General features: G+C 42.6%; 1 protein-coding gene across 4 annotated transcripts in view; it reads right to left on the bottom strand.

The window, feature by feature from the left end:
- HGF (hepatocyte growth factor) overlaps nt 1-19212 on the bottom strand; it is a 59267-nt gene that overhangs the window by 26084 nt on the left and 13971 nt on the right. For all 4 annotated transcript variants that reach the window (XM_081927721.1, XM_081927720.1, XM_081927722.1 and 1 more), the window contains exons 2-7: nt 18963-19125; nt 15752-15864; nt 13275-13389; nt 10327-10469; nt 9795-9915; nt 2343-2461 (exon numbers count right to left, since the gene is read on the bottom strand). In XM_081927721.1, coding sequence (XP_081783847.1) covers nt 2343-2461; nt 9795-9915; nt 10327-10469; nt 13275-13389; nt 15752-15864; nt 18963-19125 — 774 coding nt within the window. The remainder of the gene's footprint in view (nt 1-2342; nt 2462-9794; nt 9916-10326; nt 10470-13274; nt 13390-15751; nt 15865-18962; nt 19126-19212) is intronic.

The raw sequence follows: 19212 nt of genomic DNA, 5'->3' as shown, positions 1-19212 counted from the left end.
GCATTTCCAGTACTTTTTTCTGTGGTGTATGCATACCCCTAAAAGTTTTGTGAATCTAAGTTTGGCCTCCTTGAGGGACAGTATTTCAATATGAGTAAGAAAATGAGAGGACCCCTGAAGGGGGAAAAAGCACTGTGTATATCTCTCTACACTATTTCTGCACTCTGGCGAACGAGTGCACACCTGCACCCAAGGTAAAACAGGGCAAAGGAAGCCTGAGAAACCCCAAGCATGCAGGTCATCTCCCCAGGGAAGCCCACCTGGTGTCAACTTTGTTAATGTTCCAGGCACCACAAAGCGTGTTCTCCTTCATGGAGAGCACGTGTTGCGGTGGGGGCCGCCAGGACACTCCAAAGTTGGGGGCGGGCTAACTGATCATTGGCCACTGAAGTGATTGGGGCTTCCCTTGTTGTTGGGAAGAAATTAATGTTGCCATTTATTGATTGACAGCCAGAAATGCTAAAACTCCTTGCACGAGGCCAGGGTTTCCTCTTTTCGCCCGTGCAGCGGATTGCCCGTCCCTCCCTCCCTAGAATAGGGTTGTTCGCTTTGACCTTGCTATGCCTGTCATGGGGTCGTCTGCTTTGGAGCGGGGGCCTGGTAGGAATTTTGTCCATCTGGCTGATTGGCTGGGGCCATTTGGTTTTTGTCTACTGCGTATTAAATCGTCACAACTTGTAAGGTTGCGGTTAGGCATTGGTTTATGGTTTGGTTGGTTGAGGGGCATGGATTGGCTGTGCCTGCCCCTCTAATGCTGCTGCTGCAAGGGATTCCGTTAAAGGAATCGGGGGCTAACTATTGCTTGTCCACTCTGTCAAGGGGGCTCGGGCCATAGCAATGAGCTCCTGGTTGCATTTGCGGTGAGGGCAGGTTCCCTGCTCCGCGTAACCCCCAAGTGTATTCCCCCATTCTGACTTTCGCATCGTGCGGAATGTCAGTCTGTCCCCCATGGTGGGGGCAGATAGTCGCAACCAATGCCTAAGCAACCACTCACAAATTTGTATTTTAATAAAGTTGTGGCCAAAATTATGCCAAAAACCTTAAACAAAAATTCTGTGTGATGTGTGAGTTATTGGGGTGGACCTGGGGACCTCGACACGCAAAGACATTTTTGTTTCCCCAGGCATTCAGGCAGCACCAGTGATTGGATGTTTTTATCCTCACTGTGTTTATCTGTTTTTATTATTGTATTTTTATTCTCATTTTAAATCACTTTGGAACTTTTTGTTGTGGGCAGCAATATATAAATTTAATAAACCTAAACCTGTCGTTCAAACTATTTATTTATAATACTAGAAAACTGGTTTTCCTATATGAGATTCATGAGCAAATAGATTGCCACTCCAAGAAAAGGTAAAATGCTCTTTAGCATTTTCAGGCTCGCGGAAGAGAGAAGCAGCCTCAAAATGTTTGGAACATGCCAAGTCTAAGCAAGATCGGGTCTTTGATCAGTTTAGTTTGGACGTCAAACATTCAGGTAGCATGAAGTCCAGACAGCAATAAATGCACCAGATGTTTGTATTCTCAGGAGAGATTTTTCAGCACTTTTTAGTATGCTAATTGCTAACATAAAAGTAAAAACTGCTAGACAGCCACTTCTGAGATATTATTTGTTACCTTAAATAGCAAGGTCTCATACATATTGCATTGCTTAAGTGGATTGCAGGGAAAGATAAAGGATTTGCTAGATGTATGCTGAAGCGGATCTCTTATCTTTTCCCACACCAATAAGAACTCTGACCTCAGGAGACCTGCAGCAGGATTGATCTAATATAGTTGTTTTTAAACTGGGTTTTCAAGAACTCTGGGGCAACACAGGAGCTTCAGAGTGTGCTTAGAGGGAAGATAGATATTGTCTACCACTACACCCTTCAATACAATGCTTCAGAGGATGCTTGGGCATTTTCTAGCAAGATCGGGTACATGCACCTTTGCTTGTGCCCAGGCAAACTCTGTCTCATAAATTCTGAGCTGTTACCCTTAAAATCTGCTTTCAAGACTAATTGTATTATTAGGCCTGCAGCTTCCAGGGAAATTTATGCATGTGGAGAGGGATTGATGGAGCCTGTGTGATCTGAGGGCAAGGCCAGAAATGTAGCACCCACGCCCCAGAAATTGCATAAGGAGGCTTTTACACATAAAATGCACCAAGAGGGCTGGGAAGAGCATATTAGGCAAGAGAACAGGGGAACGACCAAACAATGCAGGGGATCCTTGTTATAAGCAACAGGACTGAAGCCTACAGAAAATATAACAGGGTTGCCACGCAGTGAAGAGACAATCTCAGATAGCCTAGATTAAGGAAAAGGGAAAGTCACAATAAACATTTGCATTAAACTCACCACATGTTTTAATTGTGCAAAACTCCCAGGGGGTGTTTGGGTCAAGAGTGTAGCACCACGGCCTCGGCTTATTATCTGGATTGCGGCAGTAATTATCATCAAGCCCTTTGTCAGGATATCTGCAAAGCACACCGACAAGCACGTCAACCAAGTCAGCCTGGCAAGGCTACACAGGCACACAAGATGCAGCCCAAATGACCTCCAGCCTGAGAGGGTTCTGAGGCAGTTGGGGCAAACAGGAACCCTAACATGTGGGGTGCCAAATACCTACAGATGTGGGAGGAGGAGTTGCCATCAAAAAGCAGTCAGCAGCTGTAATATCTGGAGGAGAACAGTTTTGATATGCTGCAGGGCATCCAACAGGGTCACTCTGCTAATTGGGCAACCTCCCATTAGTGTCTGGCTTGACACGATACCTTTACTCCCTATCTTCAAATGGCCCAATTAAATGTGGACAATATAAACACTTCCTGGCATGCCAGACTCATTAAGGAAATGGGTTCAACAGTCCTGGGTTCAAACTGGAAGCTATTTTCAATAAACTTTGTGCTAATGATAGCTCTATTTTTAGAAGTCTGCTTATTCTGAGGCCATGCCCTCATTTCCAGCACTGCAAGGAGGAAAAATGCAGTTTTCCTCTGCCCTCCTTTATCTTGTCAATATTTTTTTCTCCTTTTAATTATTTCCATACCCTTTGTCCTGGAATTACTGAAAGAAGTGAAGGGGGTAATTGAGACAACTGTCAGTTTCTTGAATGAATAGCATTTGCTTATTCTTTGAGAAATAATTGTTTATATTACATTTATTATACATGGTATGTATAATAAAGTAAAAACCTTTATGTTTATGTTTATGGCTATGAAAATAAAGTTCTTTTGAATATTAAAAGTCTGGACACTGTATAGTCTTTACAAAGAAGCTGTCAATCACCTGGAAGAGTTATTTAGCTTCCTAGCTGTAAGCTACTCTGCTACTTTGCATATCATCAAAATTTATTTTGGTGCTTACTTGATACTTGGACTCAGCCTCTGAGTAAATCTAGACAAGGTCTAGCTGTAACAGAGTAGCAGCTTTCTAAAAGGTAGTAAAATTTCTTCTCTCTTTTCTCTCTCTCCTTCTGACTCTCTCTCTCTCTCTCTCCAATTACATTTAACGCTCTCCATCAGTGCTTGTTATTTCTGGATTCCAGGCAATTGTGATTAACAATAGATAGAAAGGATCTTCCCAGGCATTTCTCGGCTTTAATGGGTCATTAATTTCATGCTTCCCCCTTACTTTACAACTTAACCTGCTATTTAGGTGGCCACTGTAATAAGTTAGTAATGCAAGTATAATTGACACTTCCATTTAGTGACTGAAATTTAAAACGTATGCTGTTAATCAAGGCCAAGCTGCATATCCCAAGCTCTGGACCTCCAGGGGAAACATTTAAAGGCAATTTCACTATCATCTACGTGAATTATTTTATTAGACTACACAGCATGTGCTTTTGTTTACATTCCCTGGAGTTGCCATTTCAGAGAAGAATTGCAGACAGAACTGAAAACATTGGTCTTGGTCAATCAAAAAACGCCATGTACTGATGAAACCTCTACCACTATAACACCAAATATCTGTGGAAATGAATCTAGGTTGTATCCAACTAAGACATACCCAGAGCTGAAATAAGAAAGTTATATTAGAAGTACTGACAATGCCATAGCAAGAGTTAAGACTGGGCATGTTTTTGGTGGGCTGGGGGCCAAAGGTCAGAGGAAACCCTGAGATTTTAAATAGGTAGTTGCAGTCTCCCAGTTTCACATACTCAAGTTCCTGTTGGCTTTTGTTTTTGTTGTTTTAATAAGAGTTTATGCAAAAGATGTTCCAGAAGGACAACAGAATCTTATGCAACTCATTACTTTGCAGAGTTTTGATTTTTTTAAAAAACGGGGGTCCCTAATTTCATCGTATTGACATTTTGCTATTTATAGCAACTCTATAGGATCCTGTGCTGTATGTCAATTGTTTACAATTAAGCTGTAGTGGCCTAGAGCTACAAAACAATGACATGTGGTTGATCTGCTGCTATACTGTGTCTTCCCACAACACACACTCAATGGGGTGGTTTGGGGTTCCCCAATACTGTTAAAAAGCAATGGCACAATTACTTCTAAGCCTGATTTCTCCAGACCCGCTGGCTGTTAGCACAGCCTTTCTAGTCAGCAGGGAGCAGGCAGAACTATGCTAAATTCTACTCTTTAAATTTATCAGTTGCAGAATGAAGGTAGAGAAATGTAGGAAGCCTGTGGTTTATTGCTTTAGAAAACTCTTGAACTCCCATCACCACTATCAAGACCCAATGTGCAGTAACTGGCTTCTTTTCTGCTCCTCTGTTGTTGATTCACCTCCCAGTTTCAGCTTCCTTTTGCTAGTACTGTACAGAAATTTGTATCAATACAAGCAGCAGTCTGAATGAGAGTCCTCAGGTCTGACTGGGTGTTACATACACTCATGTAGGTCTTCAATCCTGGTGACTCCATCAATGCACTTGGAGTTCCCACCTGCAATGCACAAGCCAGGTGGGCTGACAGAGACATTTTCCAAGGGCTGCAATGCTCTCAAAAGCCTGCTTTCCAGACCTTTCCCTGTGAATTTTGCTCTCAGTCTGATAAAATCAATATGCCAACATAATATCCAATCTTTTGGGTGTGTAGTATAGCAATGAATTAGTCTTCTCATCACTTGACCATGGCATCCTTCTGGACCGTCTAGGTGGGTTGGGAGCTGGGGGCACTGTTATGCAGTGGTTTGGCTCCTTCCTCCTGGTCCGTCTCCAGAAAGTGGGGGGGGGGATGAGTGTTCAGACCCCTGTGCACTCACGTGTGGGGTACCTCAGGGCTCGGTCCTCTCCCCCATGTTTTTCAACATCTATATGAAGCCGCTGGGAGAGACCATAAGAGGGTTTGGGTAACTAATACCCAACTAATCCAGAATGCGGAAGCTAGACAGGTGACTGGGAGCAACCACTGGGACCACATAATACTGGTCCTGAAAGACCTACATTGGTTCCCAGCACATTTCAAGCACAATTCAAATGTTGGTGCTGACCTTTAAAACCCTAAACAACCTCAACCCTGTACACCTGAAGGAAAGAGAAGCTTAGATCCCCATAACCTAAAGGTAAAGGACCCCTGACAATTAAGTCCAGTAGTGAACGACTCTGGGGTTGCTGCACTCATCTTGCTTTACTGTCCGAGGGAGCCGACATTTGTCCACACATAGTTTTTCTGGGTCATGTGGTCATGACTAACCCGCTTCTGGCGAAACCAAAGCAGTGCATGGAGATGCCGTTGGCCTTCCCACCAGAGCAGTACCTATTTATCTACTTGCACTTTGATGTGCTTCTGAACTGCTAGGTTATCACTTGATAAAAAAACATCATGGACAGGACCCCGAATTTAGAACTATCACAAAGAACAAACATACAAGGCTGGTCCAGGCCAAGTGCCCTTCCTCTTTCCTGTCACAAGGGAAATGTGTTATGTGATATTATCATGTTGCACACTTCCTTGTGGCCACCTGTTTATTAATTATTTTTTGCCCCATAGGACGCACTTTTTCCCCTCCAAAAATGAAGGGGTAATATGTGTGCATCCTATGGGGCGAATGCAGGCTTTCGCTGAAGCCTGGAGAGCGAGAGGCATCGGTGTGCACCGACCCCTCTCACTCTCCAGGCTTCAGGAAGCTATCCGCAAGCCTTGCAAGCCCGGCGAGAGTTCCCGTGGGCTCACAAGGCTTGCGGGCAGCAGCCTGCAGCCCCAGCGAGTGTCCGCAAGCCTTGCGCGCCTGGTGGGAGGTCCTGCCGAGCGCGCAAGGCTTGAGGCGACAGCCTGTTGCCCGAAGCACAGGGAGCTCTCCGGAGGGCTCCCCGTGCTTCGGGCGAGTGTCTGCAAGCCTTATGCACCTGGTGGGAGGTCCCGCAGGGCGCGCGAGGCTTGGGGCGGCAGCCTGCCACCTGAAGCACGCAGAGCCCTCCGGAGGGCTCCCCGTGCTTCGGGCAGGCGTGTGCAAGGCTTGGGGCGGCAGCCGCGGCTGGGGGGGGGATTATATTTTTTATTCATTTCCCCCCCAAAAAAACGAGGTGTGTCCTATGGGCCGGTGCACCCTATAGGATGAAAAATACGGTATATAAGCTGCTTTTCAAGAAAAATCTGTCCCAAAGTGGTTTACAAGCCACATATAAAATTCAAACATCACAAAAACAGCATAACATTTCAAAATCTTACAAAAATCAAGAGAACTGAGCCTAATCCAGCCTTTCTCAACCTGTGGGTCCCCAGATGTTATTGAACTACACCTCCCATCACCCCTAGCTAGCAAGGCCAGAGCTCAGGGATGATGGGAGTTGTAGTCCAACAACATCTGGGGACCCACAGGTTGAGAACCGCTGTGATCCAATGTGATATACAAATTTTCATTATCAGCTAAAAATGGGGAAGCTCTGCAACTCAGTTCAAGTTAGCTGCTAATGACAGTGGTAAAGAAGTAAGACTTTTCACAGTCACGCACAGCAGCAGTATCGAAAGCCCGCCATGTAAATACACCACATCATGCATTTTCATTAAGATATGTTATTTACACCATCACCTACACCTAGCAAACAATTTCTGCCTGATTCAGGAATCAGGCATGAGATAAAATGTGGAGCCGGTTGCAGGCCACCGTTCCTGTAGTTAATGAACAAGTGTTCCAATACTGTTAGCAACTGGTTTCCAAGTAGATTACAGTGAAAAAAATATCACTTGTTATGCAAGTGGAGCGCAAAATGAGTTAATGACCATTCTAAGGTCACAAACAATGTCTATGGAAGGAGGACATGGAATCTAATACCAATTCCCTTATTTCCAGCCATATGATCACACAGCTCATTGCAATGGAAGCAAGAACAATGTTCGTAAACGCAAGCTGGTTAAAAGTAATTCTTATGATTAAAAGTCAATTCCAACGTGAGCTACAGTTTATGAAATCCTATCTACTGGACTCCAGTTAAAAGACAGCAGAATTAAGTAGCCTGTAGATAAGTCAACCAGGACGCTGGTGGCGCTGTGGGTTAAACCACAGAGCCTAGGACTTGCTGATCAGAAGGTCAGCGGTTCGAATCCCTGCGACAGGGTGAGCTCCCATTGCTCGGTCCCTGATCCTGCCAACCTAGCAATTCAAAAGCATGTCAAAGTGCAAGTAGATAAATAGGTACCGCTCCGACGGGAAGGTAAACGGCGTTTCCACGCGCTGCTCTGGTTCGCCAGAAGCAGCTTAGTCATGCTGGCCACATGACCCAGAAGCTGTACGCCGGCTCCCTCGGCCAGTAAAGTGAGATGAGCGCCACAACCCCAGAGTCAGTCATGACTGGACCTAATGGTCAGGGGTCCCTTTACCGTTACTAGATAAGTCAACTGCTCTCCATATACTGTATTTAAGCACTACTTTACCACTTTAACAGCCATAGAAGATCCTGGCAACTATACTTTGCTAAGGATGCTGACCTCACAGAGCTATAACTCCCAGAATTCTCCATGTCTGTGAAAGTGGAATAATAGCGCTTCAAATGTATGGTGTGGGTGTGACCTCAACATTCAGAGGCAAAGAATTTTCTTATGCAATTCATATCAATGCAAATATATATTCTACACCATAGGACATACCTACACTGCAAATTAAAGTTTGATGTATACCAATTTAACTGCCATGGCTTTAACAGAATATTATTCACCTATTATTATTATTATTATTATTATTATTATTATTATTATTATTATTATTATATGTATTTTTTCCATTAAGGATTCTAAGTCCCCCTCACAGATCTACTGTTCCAAGTGTTTACTGAAGAGAAAGAATAACTATTAAACTAGTTTACATCTACAGTGTAGATACACCCCCCCAGGACCATTCTGCATGGCCTAAATTACTCTATCAGCTCCTTTTGAAGGGCTCTAAAGTACAGATCACACTGTATGCTTGGATAACAGCCTATAAGAACAAAACCTTTTTAGTCTGCTGTGTCCTTGCATTGGCTCAGATTCACGTTTTTGACATGAAGTAAATACTGCAACAACTTAAGTAACTGTCCAAAACCAAAACTCACAGCAACGAACATTGCCTTCAGCCAATGTTTTTTTTGTCTGTGGGGTGGGGATGGAAGATTAATATTAGATCACTATCAAATATTAGCAAAACAAACACAAAACATTTATAGCTTTAATAGGCAAAGGAACAAAAATCTGAGAAGCTTAAAGGTTAAGTATTCTGGTAGAGATTTATGGAGGACCGTAAAGATTAAGCTCATAAATATTTTCAATTATTTAAGTCACTTTGATAACAAGCTATTTAAAGTTGGTTGGGGTTTTTTAGAGATATCTGTACCTGTGTGTGCATGGTCTCTCTTCTTTCACTCTCTCGTTCATTAAACCCTAGTTATGCTATTAAAATTACCTCATGCTTTTAATTAGAAGCTTTTATGAGCAAACATAAAAGTGAGTTACTCTACTACTCAATCAATATGAAGTTTAACAATTTCCAATGCTATGTATGGTTGTAGTCCAAAGTTCATTAAAATTAATGAGGATTGTACATGATTCAATACATCATAGATTGTATAGGGTTTATGTTAAACAATTAGCATTCAAATGAATGGAACACCACTGACATTGGTTTGGGCTTGACACGTGAACGCTCATGGATTGGGTGATAGCTCCAACATCTACTCAAGTTGCAGGTAGCAATATTCCTACAGTCTACTTTTTAAAAGCAAGCAATGAAAAACTATGTCTGCTATAGAGGATTCACATACCCAGATAAAACTATTTTTTCTGGGCCTAAATAAAAGTGCTGGCTTTCCATTCAAAGTGCTGGTTTTGACCTTTAAAGGCTTCATAGCTTGGGGGCAGCAGACCTATAGGATTGCCTAGATTCACATCCTACAAGACCTTTCACAACAACCCTTCTTAGGTGTCCCCATCATCTGGGCCTTTTTAGGGGTGGTGCTCCAGTTATGGAATGCTATCCTCAGAGAGACTCACTTTACACATACATTGTTATCATTCTGATGCCATTCTGAGGGTGCCATTCTTATTTTCTCACGCCCTTTCATTTCAGTTAGTTTCTTCTCTGCTGAAGGTTTTCATGCCATCTTTAGATCCTGCTATTTCTCCTTTCTCTGTGCTCTGCATTTTTTGTTTCCTTATTTTTAAGCTACCCTGGCAACTCATTGGAAGGACAAGACAAACATCATTCTAGTTACTAATTAAATGCATGTATGAAGGGTTGAAATCCAATTCATGAGGGGAAAAGGTGTGCATTGCAATGATTCCAATAGCCCACAGACAGCAACATTGCAGCAGTCCTGTCTCAAAAAGACAGACAGGTTCCATTCACAATCTGTACTTCCTTAAAATAAATGAAGAGCATTTTTACTTCTCTGGACGAAATGGGTGCCTGTGTGGTCTCTGAAGGTCCCAGCGTTGACATTCCTTGCCAGTTTCTGTGTGGTCCATGGGGCCTCTATAGCTTTCGCCATGGCACGTCATGCATTCGGCTGAAAGTACAGAAAAGTGACTCTTTTCTAGGATAGTGACTTGAGCTCAACACCTCATTCCAATACTGCAGAAAAAAGCATATGTCAACAAATAGCAACCCCCTGTTAGATTCACATGGTCTTCTATAAAATTAATTATGGTTTTTATCAATTTTTGCCTAATGTGAAATCTGAAGTAAGAATGGAGGTTTTTCTGTTGCCAAAACATCCAAGGACTTTCAAGAGTTTCCAAAAGGCAGCCTAGATTGTCACAAAGTTTGAATCTTAAGCGTCAAGAAAACGTTGTCTAATAATTATCAGAATCTAAGCTGCACTCAAAAGACAGAAATTTGTGAAGTGTCATATTTGTAAAGTTAATTCTGCTTCTGCACAAAACTGAAATCAACTAATGGTTGACCTTCTGGGTGTTACCTTCTGAGCAGAGGGGAATGTCACAGGGTTCATGACGCTTCGTTGGGCTGCTTGTAAAGCACCAGGGCCCCCCTTCCTCTCCTCGGGGATTGCGGCAGTAGTTTTCACGTAGATCTTTACCTCGATAGCTCGAAGGCAAAAAGCTAGTTTTAAAATGACAATCATTACAGTATAAGAGCATGCAAACTTTGTCACGAACCTTAATAATTAGTTTATCTGACTCCTATTTATTTATTTAATAAATGTTAACTGCCGGCTGACTTTCCTGCACGAGTTAAAAATAATACTTGAAAACTATACAGTAAAGCAGTAGAGAACAAAAATGTTTTCAGGCAAACAGCAGCAAAGAGCATCTGTGAGCTAGAACTGCATCAGTTGGTTTTGCCGGTGCCAAATAATATCTTCCTCTGCAATTATTAATTAGACTCCCTAATTTTACACCCGAGTCTACTACTTTACATATGCTTATCATCCAGGCCAGGTATGGTATTAATTTATATTATACACCTGAGGACATTTAACGGCAATTGTTGGCTAGAATAGGACAGTATGAACATATAACACCAGTTCTGCCTTGGCTGAACAGGTTACCAATTCACTTCCAGGCTCACTTCAAAGACCTGGTTTTGACCTATCATATGCAGCTCATATGCTAGAAACATCTCTTTTTTCTGGAGTAAAGAGAAGAGGTGCCTTTCTCATGTAGTCCCTATTTTTCCTTATTTCTTCTTCCATGCTATCAATCTTTCATAACCTCTTTGCTAAGGACAGCTTCAGGGAAGCTTTTCTGACAGAGAATTACATTCCATGTGTGTGTTTAACAATGGTATGCCCTTGTGTTTTGCAGTATTATGGAAATTTCCTCCCCCACCTCTTTCATCAGAAAGTCCTAAACTTGGGAAAGATAAGCATTAAATGCAAGCCAGCAACATTCAATCCAGATTGCCCTAAATATGTTATCATACAGCCTTTCATATAGAACAACAAAAAAATTCTTGTTACACTTTTGGAGGATGAGATCCAATCCTGTCTACTAGCTTTCCAAAGTTCTGCTGGGACACAAGGGCCAGTTTTTGCTTGCCAGTGCTACATGGGCACATGACTTGGAAGCATAAAAGAATGTCACAAGCAGGCAGGGCTCACCATGAAGCATCCCTTTGGCAGGCAACAAAGGAGCCTCAGTGCTGCCTGAAAAATGTGCTCCCAAACTTAAATGTGCTGACAGTGTCTACATATTGAGCGTTGTTTACCTGCACTTATGCACATACCAAAGGTAATTATGTAGAGGTCACAGGTAAGTGTGCACTGGGTCCCACCTTTATCTAAACACCACAAATAAGCAAAAAGAGCAATTCTAGGGGAAGAACACTTCTAAAAAGTAGCTTGAAGTTGATCACCGTGATGCTCATCAACTCTATTGTACTAACTAGACAATTCCCAGATATTTTTTATTATTTATTTATTTATTTATTTTGCAGAAAATGGCAATGAAATCTACTCTACAGAACCTTTTTATTACAGAAATTTATAACAAAATCTACTGGACAGAATTTTTCTGCCTTAAGAAGCCTATATAAAAAAATATTTTGCCCATACAATGAAATCCAAAATAGGGAAACATCTGCTAAACCATGAACCCAGGTTCAGACAACACACTCAGCCAAACGGTGGCTTGTTCAGCACAATGCAGAGGTAAAATTGTGTCCCTGCCATGAGTGGGTGTGGATTTCACCACCACTACCTAGAAGAGACACAAGAAGAGACTTTTCCAAAGGAAAGCGGGTGGCAGTCAAGGCGAGGTAACCACTCATGGGGAAGCAAACTGGGGCTAATAAGGCCGCTCTACTCCTTCCTCATCCTCAAAGCAGCCACAATCTCTTTTCTGAGCTCATTCACACTAAGCCATCATTTGACTTAGTGTTACGTGCAAACTGGGCTCCCAACTTTAGCCATGAATATTTTTAAAGCTGGAATGATCATGAAACCACTCTTTATGTGAAAGAATTTCAAAAGACTTCTCTTATCTGGCTTTTGCAATACTTGATTCTTTATGCATTTCCCAGGATATGTATTCTTCACGGAAAATGCCCAAGAACATTAATCTATGATCCTGATCTATTTCACATTGTCTGTTTATATTTCAGTGAATGGTCTCCAAATACAAGTATTCCAGATTTAGTACAATTTAACTTCCGTTTTCTCTCCTTACAATATGTTGGAATATCATACATCCAATAGCACAAATCTAACCATCCCAGTGTAATAAATTATGGATTAACCTCAACATTTGGAGAGAAAATTCAAGATTCTCACAGTTTTCATTTATCATTAATGAAAATTAAGCACTTCCTCTGCTTTGAGGGGCCCCATCCTGCCCTGTCCTCCATCCATCGCTGCTGTCTCAACGTACAGCGCTTTTCAAGAACCACTTCAGCTTTTCTGATGTATATATGGAAATCATTCTAGTGTACACCTTAAAAATAAAATGATAATGCAGCAAACTTGTGTTTCCCAATATGTACCCCCTACAGAGATCACCAGCAGTCTTAGATCTGCAGGTGCATTTGCTGTCAACTGCCCAGTTGTTCATATGACAGTCATCTTTCAATGTCTCAAGGGCTGTCACACAAAAGATGGAGCAAGCTTGTTTTCTCCTGCTCCGGAGGGGAGGACTCAAACCAATGGATTCAAGTTTCAAGAAAGGAGATTCCGACTAACAACAGGAAAAGCTTTCTGATGTGAAGAGCTGTCTGACAGTGGGAAAGTCTCCTTTGGAAGCTGGTGGACTCTTCTTCCTTGAAATTCCTGCATTGCAGGGGGTTGGACTAGATGACCCTTGGGGTCCCTTCCAATTCCACAATTTTATGTTTCTATTATCAATGAAAGGAAAGGAAATTGGCAGGAGGAAGTTATGTAAGACTGGGTTCTTGTGATCTCATCAATCTTACCTGTGTTCATGAGGTATTGTGGAATTCCATGCCTGACACCGAATGCCACTTTTTGTGACTGATATGGTTCCCTTATAATTTGCTCCTTTACCAATGATACAATTTCTGACATAGTCTGTGGGAGATGAATCATAAAACAAAGCAGATAAATGGAAGATCTCACATTTTATTAGTGAATAAAAATGCATAGAAATTTAGCAAGTGTACTTTTATACTCACACATAATAAAGGTCAACTCATCTTGCTTTGTGCCAATTGTTCATGGCTAGTACAATTTTAAAAAATCTAAAATTCCATACAATAATTTGTTAAATGTTTGGGCCAGTATCCAAAGAACTATGCAACTAATTCTGTGCAACAAGAGGGGCTCTGAGCTTCTGTTTCTCAAACAGCACCACCCCAGTGCCAAATGGCAAAGAGATGAGAGTCAAAATAGTTCAGAGAATGAGCCTGCTGTTCAAAGTAAACAACATCAAATCATTGGCCACTTACAAGTCCTTGGCCTTATCTATATTTATTCACTCTTAAAAACCTTTCTTGGGACATAAGAAAATGTTCTGTTTAGTTTCATTAATTTAATCCTGCAGCTAAACAAGGAGTTTTACTTGACTTTTTTTCCTGGAACTCTTCTTTTCAGTTCCCCATCTGACCCTTGGAATGAAAATGGTTTCCCATCTCTGTATTAGAACTAAAAGGAGGGGGTTCACAATAGCCAATGAGACATTATACTAACTCTCTCACTCAGGCAGGCTTTCTTGTCTATAATGTCATGGGATCAATTTCAATCTGTTACCTCCGAGGATGTGGACAGGCTGCTTGGACGAGTGAAGCCAACCACCTGTCTCCTGGATCCTTGCCCATCCTGGCTTATAAAAGCTAGCCAGGAAGGACTGGGCGATGGGCTTCGTGGGGTGGTGAATGCTTCCCTCCGTGAGGGAGCCTTTCCAGACCCGCTGAAAGAGGCGGTTATCAAACCGCTTCTTAAAAAACCATCTTTAGATGCGGCCACGATGGCCAATTATCGCCCAGTCTCAAACCTTCCATTCTTGGGCAAGGTGATTGAGCGAGTGGTTGCTGAACAACTCCAGGCACGCCTGGAAGAAGCGGACCATTTGGATCCCTTCCAGTCGGGATTCAGGCCTCATCATGGGACTGAAACTGCCTTGGTCGCACTGGTTGATGATCTCCGGCGGGCTAGGGACAAAGGTGAGAGCTGTTTCCTAGTTCTGCTGGATCTCTCAGCGGCGTTTGATACCATCGACCATGACATCCTTCTGGACCGTCTTGGGGGGCTGGGAGCTGGGGGCACTGTCATACAGTGGTTCCGCTCCTTCCTCCTGGGCCGTGTTCAGAAAGTGGTGGTGGGGGATGAGTGTTCAGACCCCTGGCCGCTCACTTGTGGGGTGCCTCAGGGTTCTGTCCTCTCCCCCATGCTTTTCAACATCTACATGCAGCCGCTGGGAGGGATCATCAGGAGGTTTGGGCTGGGTGTTCATCAGTATGCAGATGATACCCAGCTCTACCTCTCTTTTAAATCAGAACCAGTGAAGGCGGTAAAGGTCCTGTGTGAGTGTCTGGAAGCGGTTGGAGGATGGATGGCGGCTAACAGATTGAGGTTGAATCCTGACAAGACAGAAGTACTGTTTTCGGGGGACAGGAGGCGGGCAGGTGTGGAGGATTCCCTGGTCCTGAATGGGGTAACTGTGCCCCTGAAGGACCAGGTGCGCAGCCTGGGAGTCATTTTGGACTCACAGCTGTCCATGGAGGCACAGGTCAAATCTGTATCCAGGGCAGCTGTTTACCAGCTCCATCTGGTACGTAGGCTGAGACCCTATCTGCCTGCGGACTGTCTTGCCAGAGTGGTACATGCTCTGGTTATCTCCCGCTTGGACTACTGCAATGCGCTCTACGTGGGGCTACCTTTGAAGGTGACCTGGAAACTACAACTAATCCAGAATGCGGCAGCTAGACTGGTGACTGGGAGTGGCCGCCGAGACCATATAACACCGGTCTTGAAAGACCTACATTGCCTCCCAGTACGTTTCCGAGCACAATTCAAAGTGTTGGTGCTGACCTTTAAAGCCCTAAATGGCCTCGGTCCAGTATATCTGAAGGAGCGTCTCCTCCCCCATCGTTCTGCCCGGACACTGAGGTCCAGCTCCGAGGGCCTTCTGGCGGTTCCCTCCCTGCGAGAGGCCAAGTTGCAGGGAACCAGGCAGAGGGCCTTCTCGGTGGTGGCACCCGCCCTGTGGAATGCCCTCCCACCGGATGTCAAGGCGATGGACAACTACCTGACATTCAGAAGACATCTGAAGGCAGCCTGTTCAGGGAAGTTTTTAATATGTGACATTTTAGTGTATTTTTCATTTCTGTTGGAAGCCGCCCAGAGTGGCTGGGGAAACCCAGCCAGATGGGCGGGGTACAAATAAATTATTATTATTATTATTATTATTATGGCTAACGAATAAGCAACTTACCTTTCTTTTCATACAGGTCAAATGTGTTGTCTTCCCTGCTCCTCACTCCATTTTCTAGGGCAGTAAAGGAAAACCAATGGCAGCGTTTGGAAGCCTTATCAAATGCAAAAGCCCTGTGCAGAAAATGGGACGAATAAATAGTCAAACTCTAGTAAGATGTCCAACTCTGTTTGGGAAGGAAGAAGTCTCAGTCTGACTGAGGAGACTCTCAGGCCCTTGACAGACAGAATGCAACATCTGGCCCCAACAAATGCTGAGGTTTTTCCTCTGAACTTCCATGAATCCACTCCCTATTCCCCTCTTTCAAAATGGGAACAAATCACTAGCGGGTTCAGGGAGATCTTGCATTGCCACCAACAATGAAAGTCAGATACTATTTGCTACTCATTGTTAGAAGCCTAGAAAAGTACAAACGTTGCTGGTGATGATGATGATGATGATGATGATCCAACGGCTTCCAACCTTGCTTCCAGTGGCTCTTGGGGGGTAGGAGTGATGGCTGTCCTCACTGACATCACATGATGGCAGTCACTTTTCTCACCCCAAGAATATCTCATGGACTTTTGCTATGTTATTATGTAACATTATTCCCTATTCTGTTTCCAGTAACAGAGCCAGTGTGGTGTTGTGGTTAAGAGCGGTGGACTCGTAATCTGGTGAACTGGGTTCAATTCCCCGCTCCTCCACATGCAGCTGCTGGGTGACCTTGGGCCAGTCACACTTCTCTGAAGTCTCTCAGCCCCACTCACCTCACAGAGTGTTTGTTGTGGGGGAGGAAGGGAAAAGGAGAATGTTAGCCACTTTGAGACTCCTGAAGGGGAGTGAAAGGCGGGATATCAAATCCAAGCTCTTCTTCTTCTTCTATGTGCCTGAGCCCAGCCAAGAAGGAAGGAAAGAAGGAAGGAAGGAGGGAAGGAAGGAAGGAAGGAGGGAAGGAAGGAAGGAAGGAAGGAAGCTACCCTAAACTCAAAAAACCAGGTCCTCAAAAAGGTCTTACAATTTCACATACACACACAAATCCAAAATCAAATCAGTCTTGAAGGGGGAGATATTTGCACTCTATTCTGCACAAAATGCAATTTAACTCTCCCCCCCCCCCCAAATCCTGGGCCAAATAGTTTCACATAGTTTTAGTAGAAATCTGCTGCCTCATCTTCTTCCTTCTTGTATCTGTTCTGAGAGAGGGGACAGTGGGCTTTCCAAGTGGCTCTATTGGCCAGAGCTGGGAATAACAGTTTTCAGGAGTTACTGCAATGTGCAGCGCCACTAGCATAGAGGTGCCATCAATATAAAGTGGAAAAGCCAAAGTTTTCAGGAAACAGACCCGTTCTCTCTCTCTGCCCACCTGCCTCACTGCCCCAGGCACCTGGCTCATCTCCCAGGACATGCTCTGAAGGCTCAGTGATTATGCTATCATTTTTAATGACCTGTAAGAAATCTTCCTTTCATAACTAGTAGAAAAAGCCATGTTATACAGTAAAAATCATTCTGATTTAATTCATTGACTACAAGATATTATTATTATTATTATTATTATTATTATTATTATTATTATTACCACCTGAACTTCACCAGCTGGTCATAGTGCAGGTTACAACAACTTAGGTTACTGGACTACAACTCTCTTTTTTATAGAATATTTATTAAGATTTTTAATAATAATACAATAAAAAGAAAAAGAAAAAATAACAAAAATACAAAAATAAAAATAATTAAAAACACACAGATTTTCCATTGCTTATTTTCCTTTAGCTTGTTTCCCGGACCTCCTCATACCTCCCTTTTTTGTATTCCAATTCAGATTGTTAGTTCAGCAAATCCTTACCATTAAATTTTTACCTGTTTCTAAGCCTTTTTTTCATGTTCTCTTAAAGCATTACAGCTGGACTACAACTCTCATCAGCCCTAGCAAGCATAGCCAGGGATGATGGGAGCTATAGTTCAGCCACATCTGCAGGGTCAAAGGTTCCCCACATCTGCCATTGGGCAACGTAAACCAGAAGAAAAATGTGGACACATTCCAAAATGAAAAAAAAGCTTTTGTTCCACAAAGACATATAGGATATCTGCTGCTATAAGCAGAAAAGCAATCAGCAGCCAGATAAATGAAGAATAAGCAACTAGCAATAATAATAATAATAATAATAATACCACCAGCCCATCTGGTGGGTTGCCCCAACCAATCTGGGCAGCTCCCAACATCATTGTTGTCATCATAACATCAACAACAATAACAAGCATTAATAGTAACAATCAGATCCTATATAAAAGTCACATTAACTTTAAAATAAACAACATATCAAATAAAGCAATACTCAATAATCCATTAGGATCCAATACTAAACAGTAAAAATAAACTAGACAAACCATTACATATATCACAAAACTGTCTAAGGTGAAATCTACATATATATAAAAAATGCTGTGAAAATGCTTTTTTTAAAAAAGTTTTGAAAAATACATTGAATTTTACATAGCCCTGTTGCGCCATCTAGTGTCGCATTTGTATATTGCACTTTACAACACATTTAAAACATTTTATTTGCAGCTGTATAGCTGAGTCCCAAGTTTGCAAAATACATGCACATGAAGCTGATCTGGGCAATTGCCTGAAAGCACTTCTCTCTTAGAAACTCTTGGCCCTGGGCAATTCCTTCAGTTTGTTCTTTTCCAAACGGCTGACCACCAGCAAATCTCAAAAAAAGACACTCCACATTTACTTACTTTTAACACCTCATTATCTTCCAACTTCTGAAAACATGATCTCATTTTATAATATTTTATAGCCTTTTTCCAAGCAAGTTCAAAGCAGTAAAGTTGTCAAAATGTCATAAGAAACAGATAAAACCAACAAAACAAGAAGGCTAGAAATATCAACAAATTTATTAGGAGGCTATTCACCCCTCACCCTTCGCCTGGTATCCCAGGACTGTCTTCAAAAGAGATCAGTAGCAGGAAATGAGTTTATGCAATTCTTCCACAACCGCAGGGGGAACAACAATAATCTGAACAGGCCTGAAGTCATATAAACAGCGCACCTAATATCACCTAACATCAGCTCAGCCAGCCAGCTTCAAAAATATTTTGCTCAAATGCTCTTCTAAAAAGCAACGTTTCCTCTTGTCTATGGAAGTTTGTCAGTTAAATATCATGATGCTTGGACTAGACTAGTATTTTGGCAATACTAAAAGCAAATTAAAACATTGCTTACTTGCAAGAGAATGGAAGTCCTTTATTCCTGTTGCATCTTTTGGCGCACTGTTCCGTAGTATTTAGCAGCTTGGTCTTCACTTTCAGCGCCTTGTCTATTCTCATTAACGTGGCATCAGCTATCTTCCTGTAGTCATGAAGGGCATTTCTTTTCCCTTTGCCTTCTGCAGAAAGAACCAACAGGTTCATAGAGGCAGCACTTTTTCCCTAAAGAAATATTTAGGGGAACTCCCATTTCCCTACTCATATTT

Source organism: Podarcis melisellensis (genome assembly GCF_964234715.1).
Source record: "Podarcis melisellensis genome assembly, chromosome: 10".
In the NCBI taxonomy this organism is placed as follows: Eukaryota; Metazoa; Chordata; class Lepidosauria; order Squamata; family Lacertidae; genus Podarcis; species Podarcis melisellensis.
This window is presented reverse-complemented; position numbering and strand designations above follow the sequence as displayed.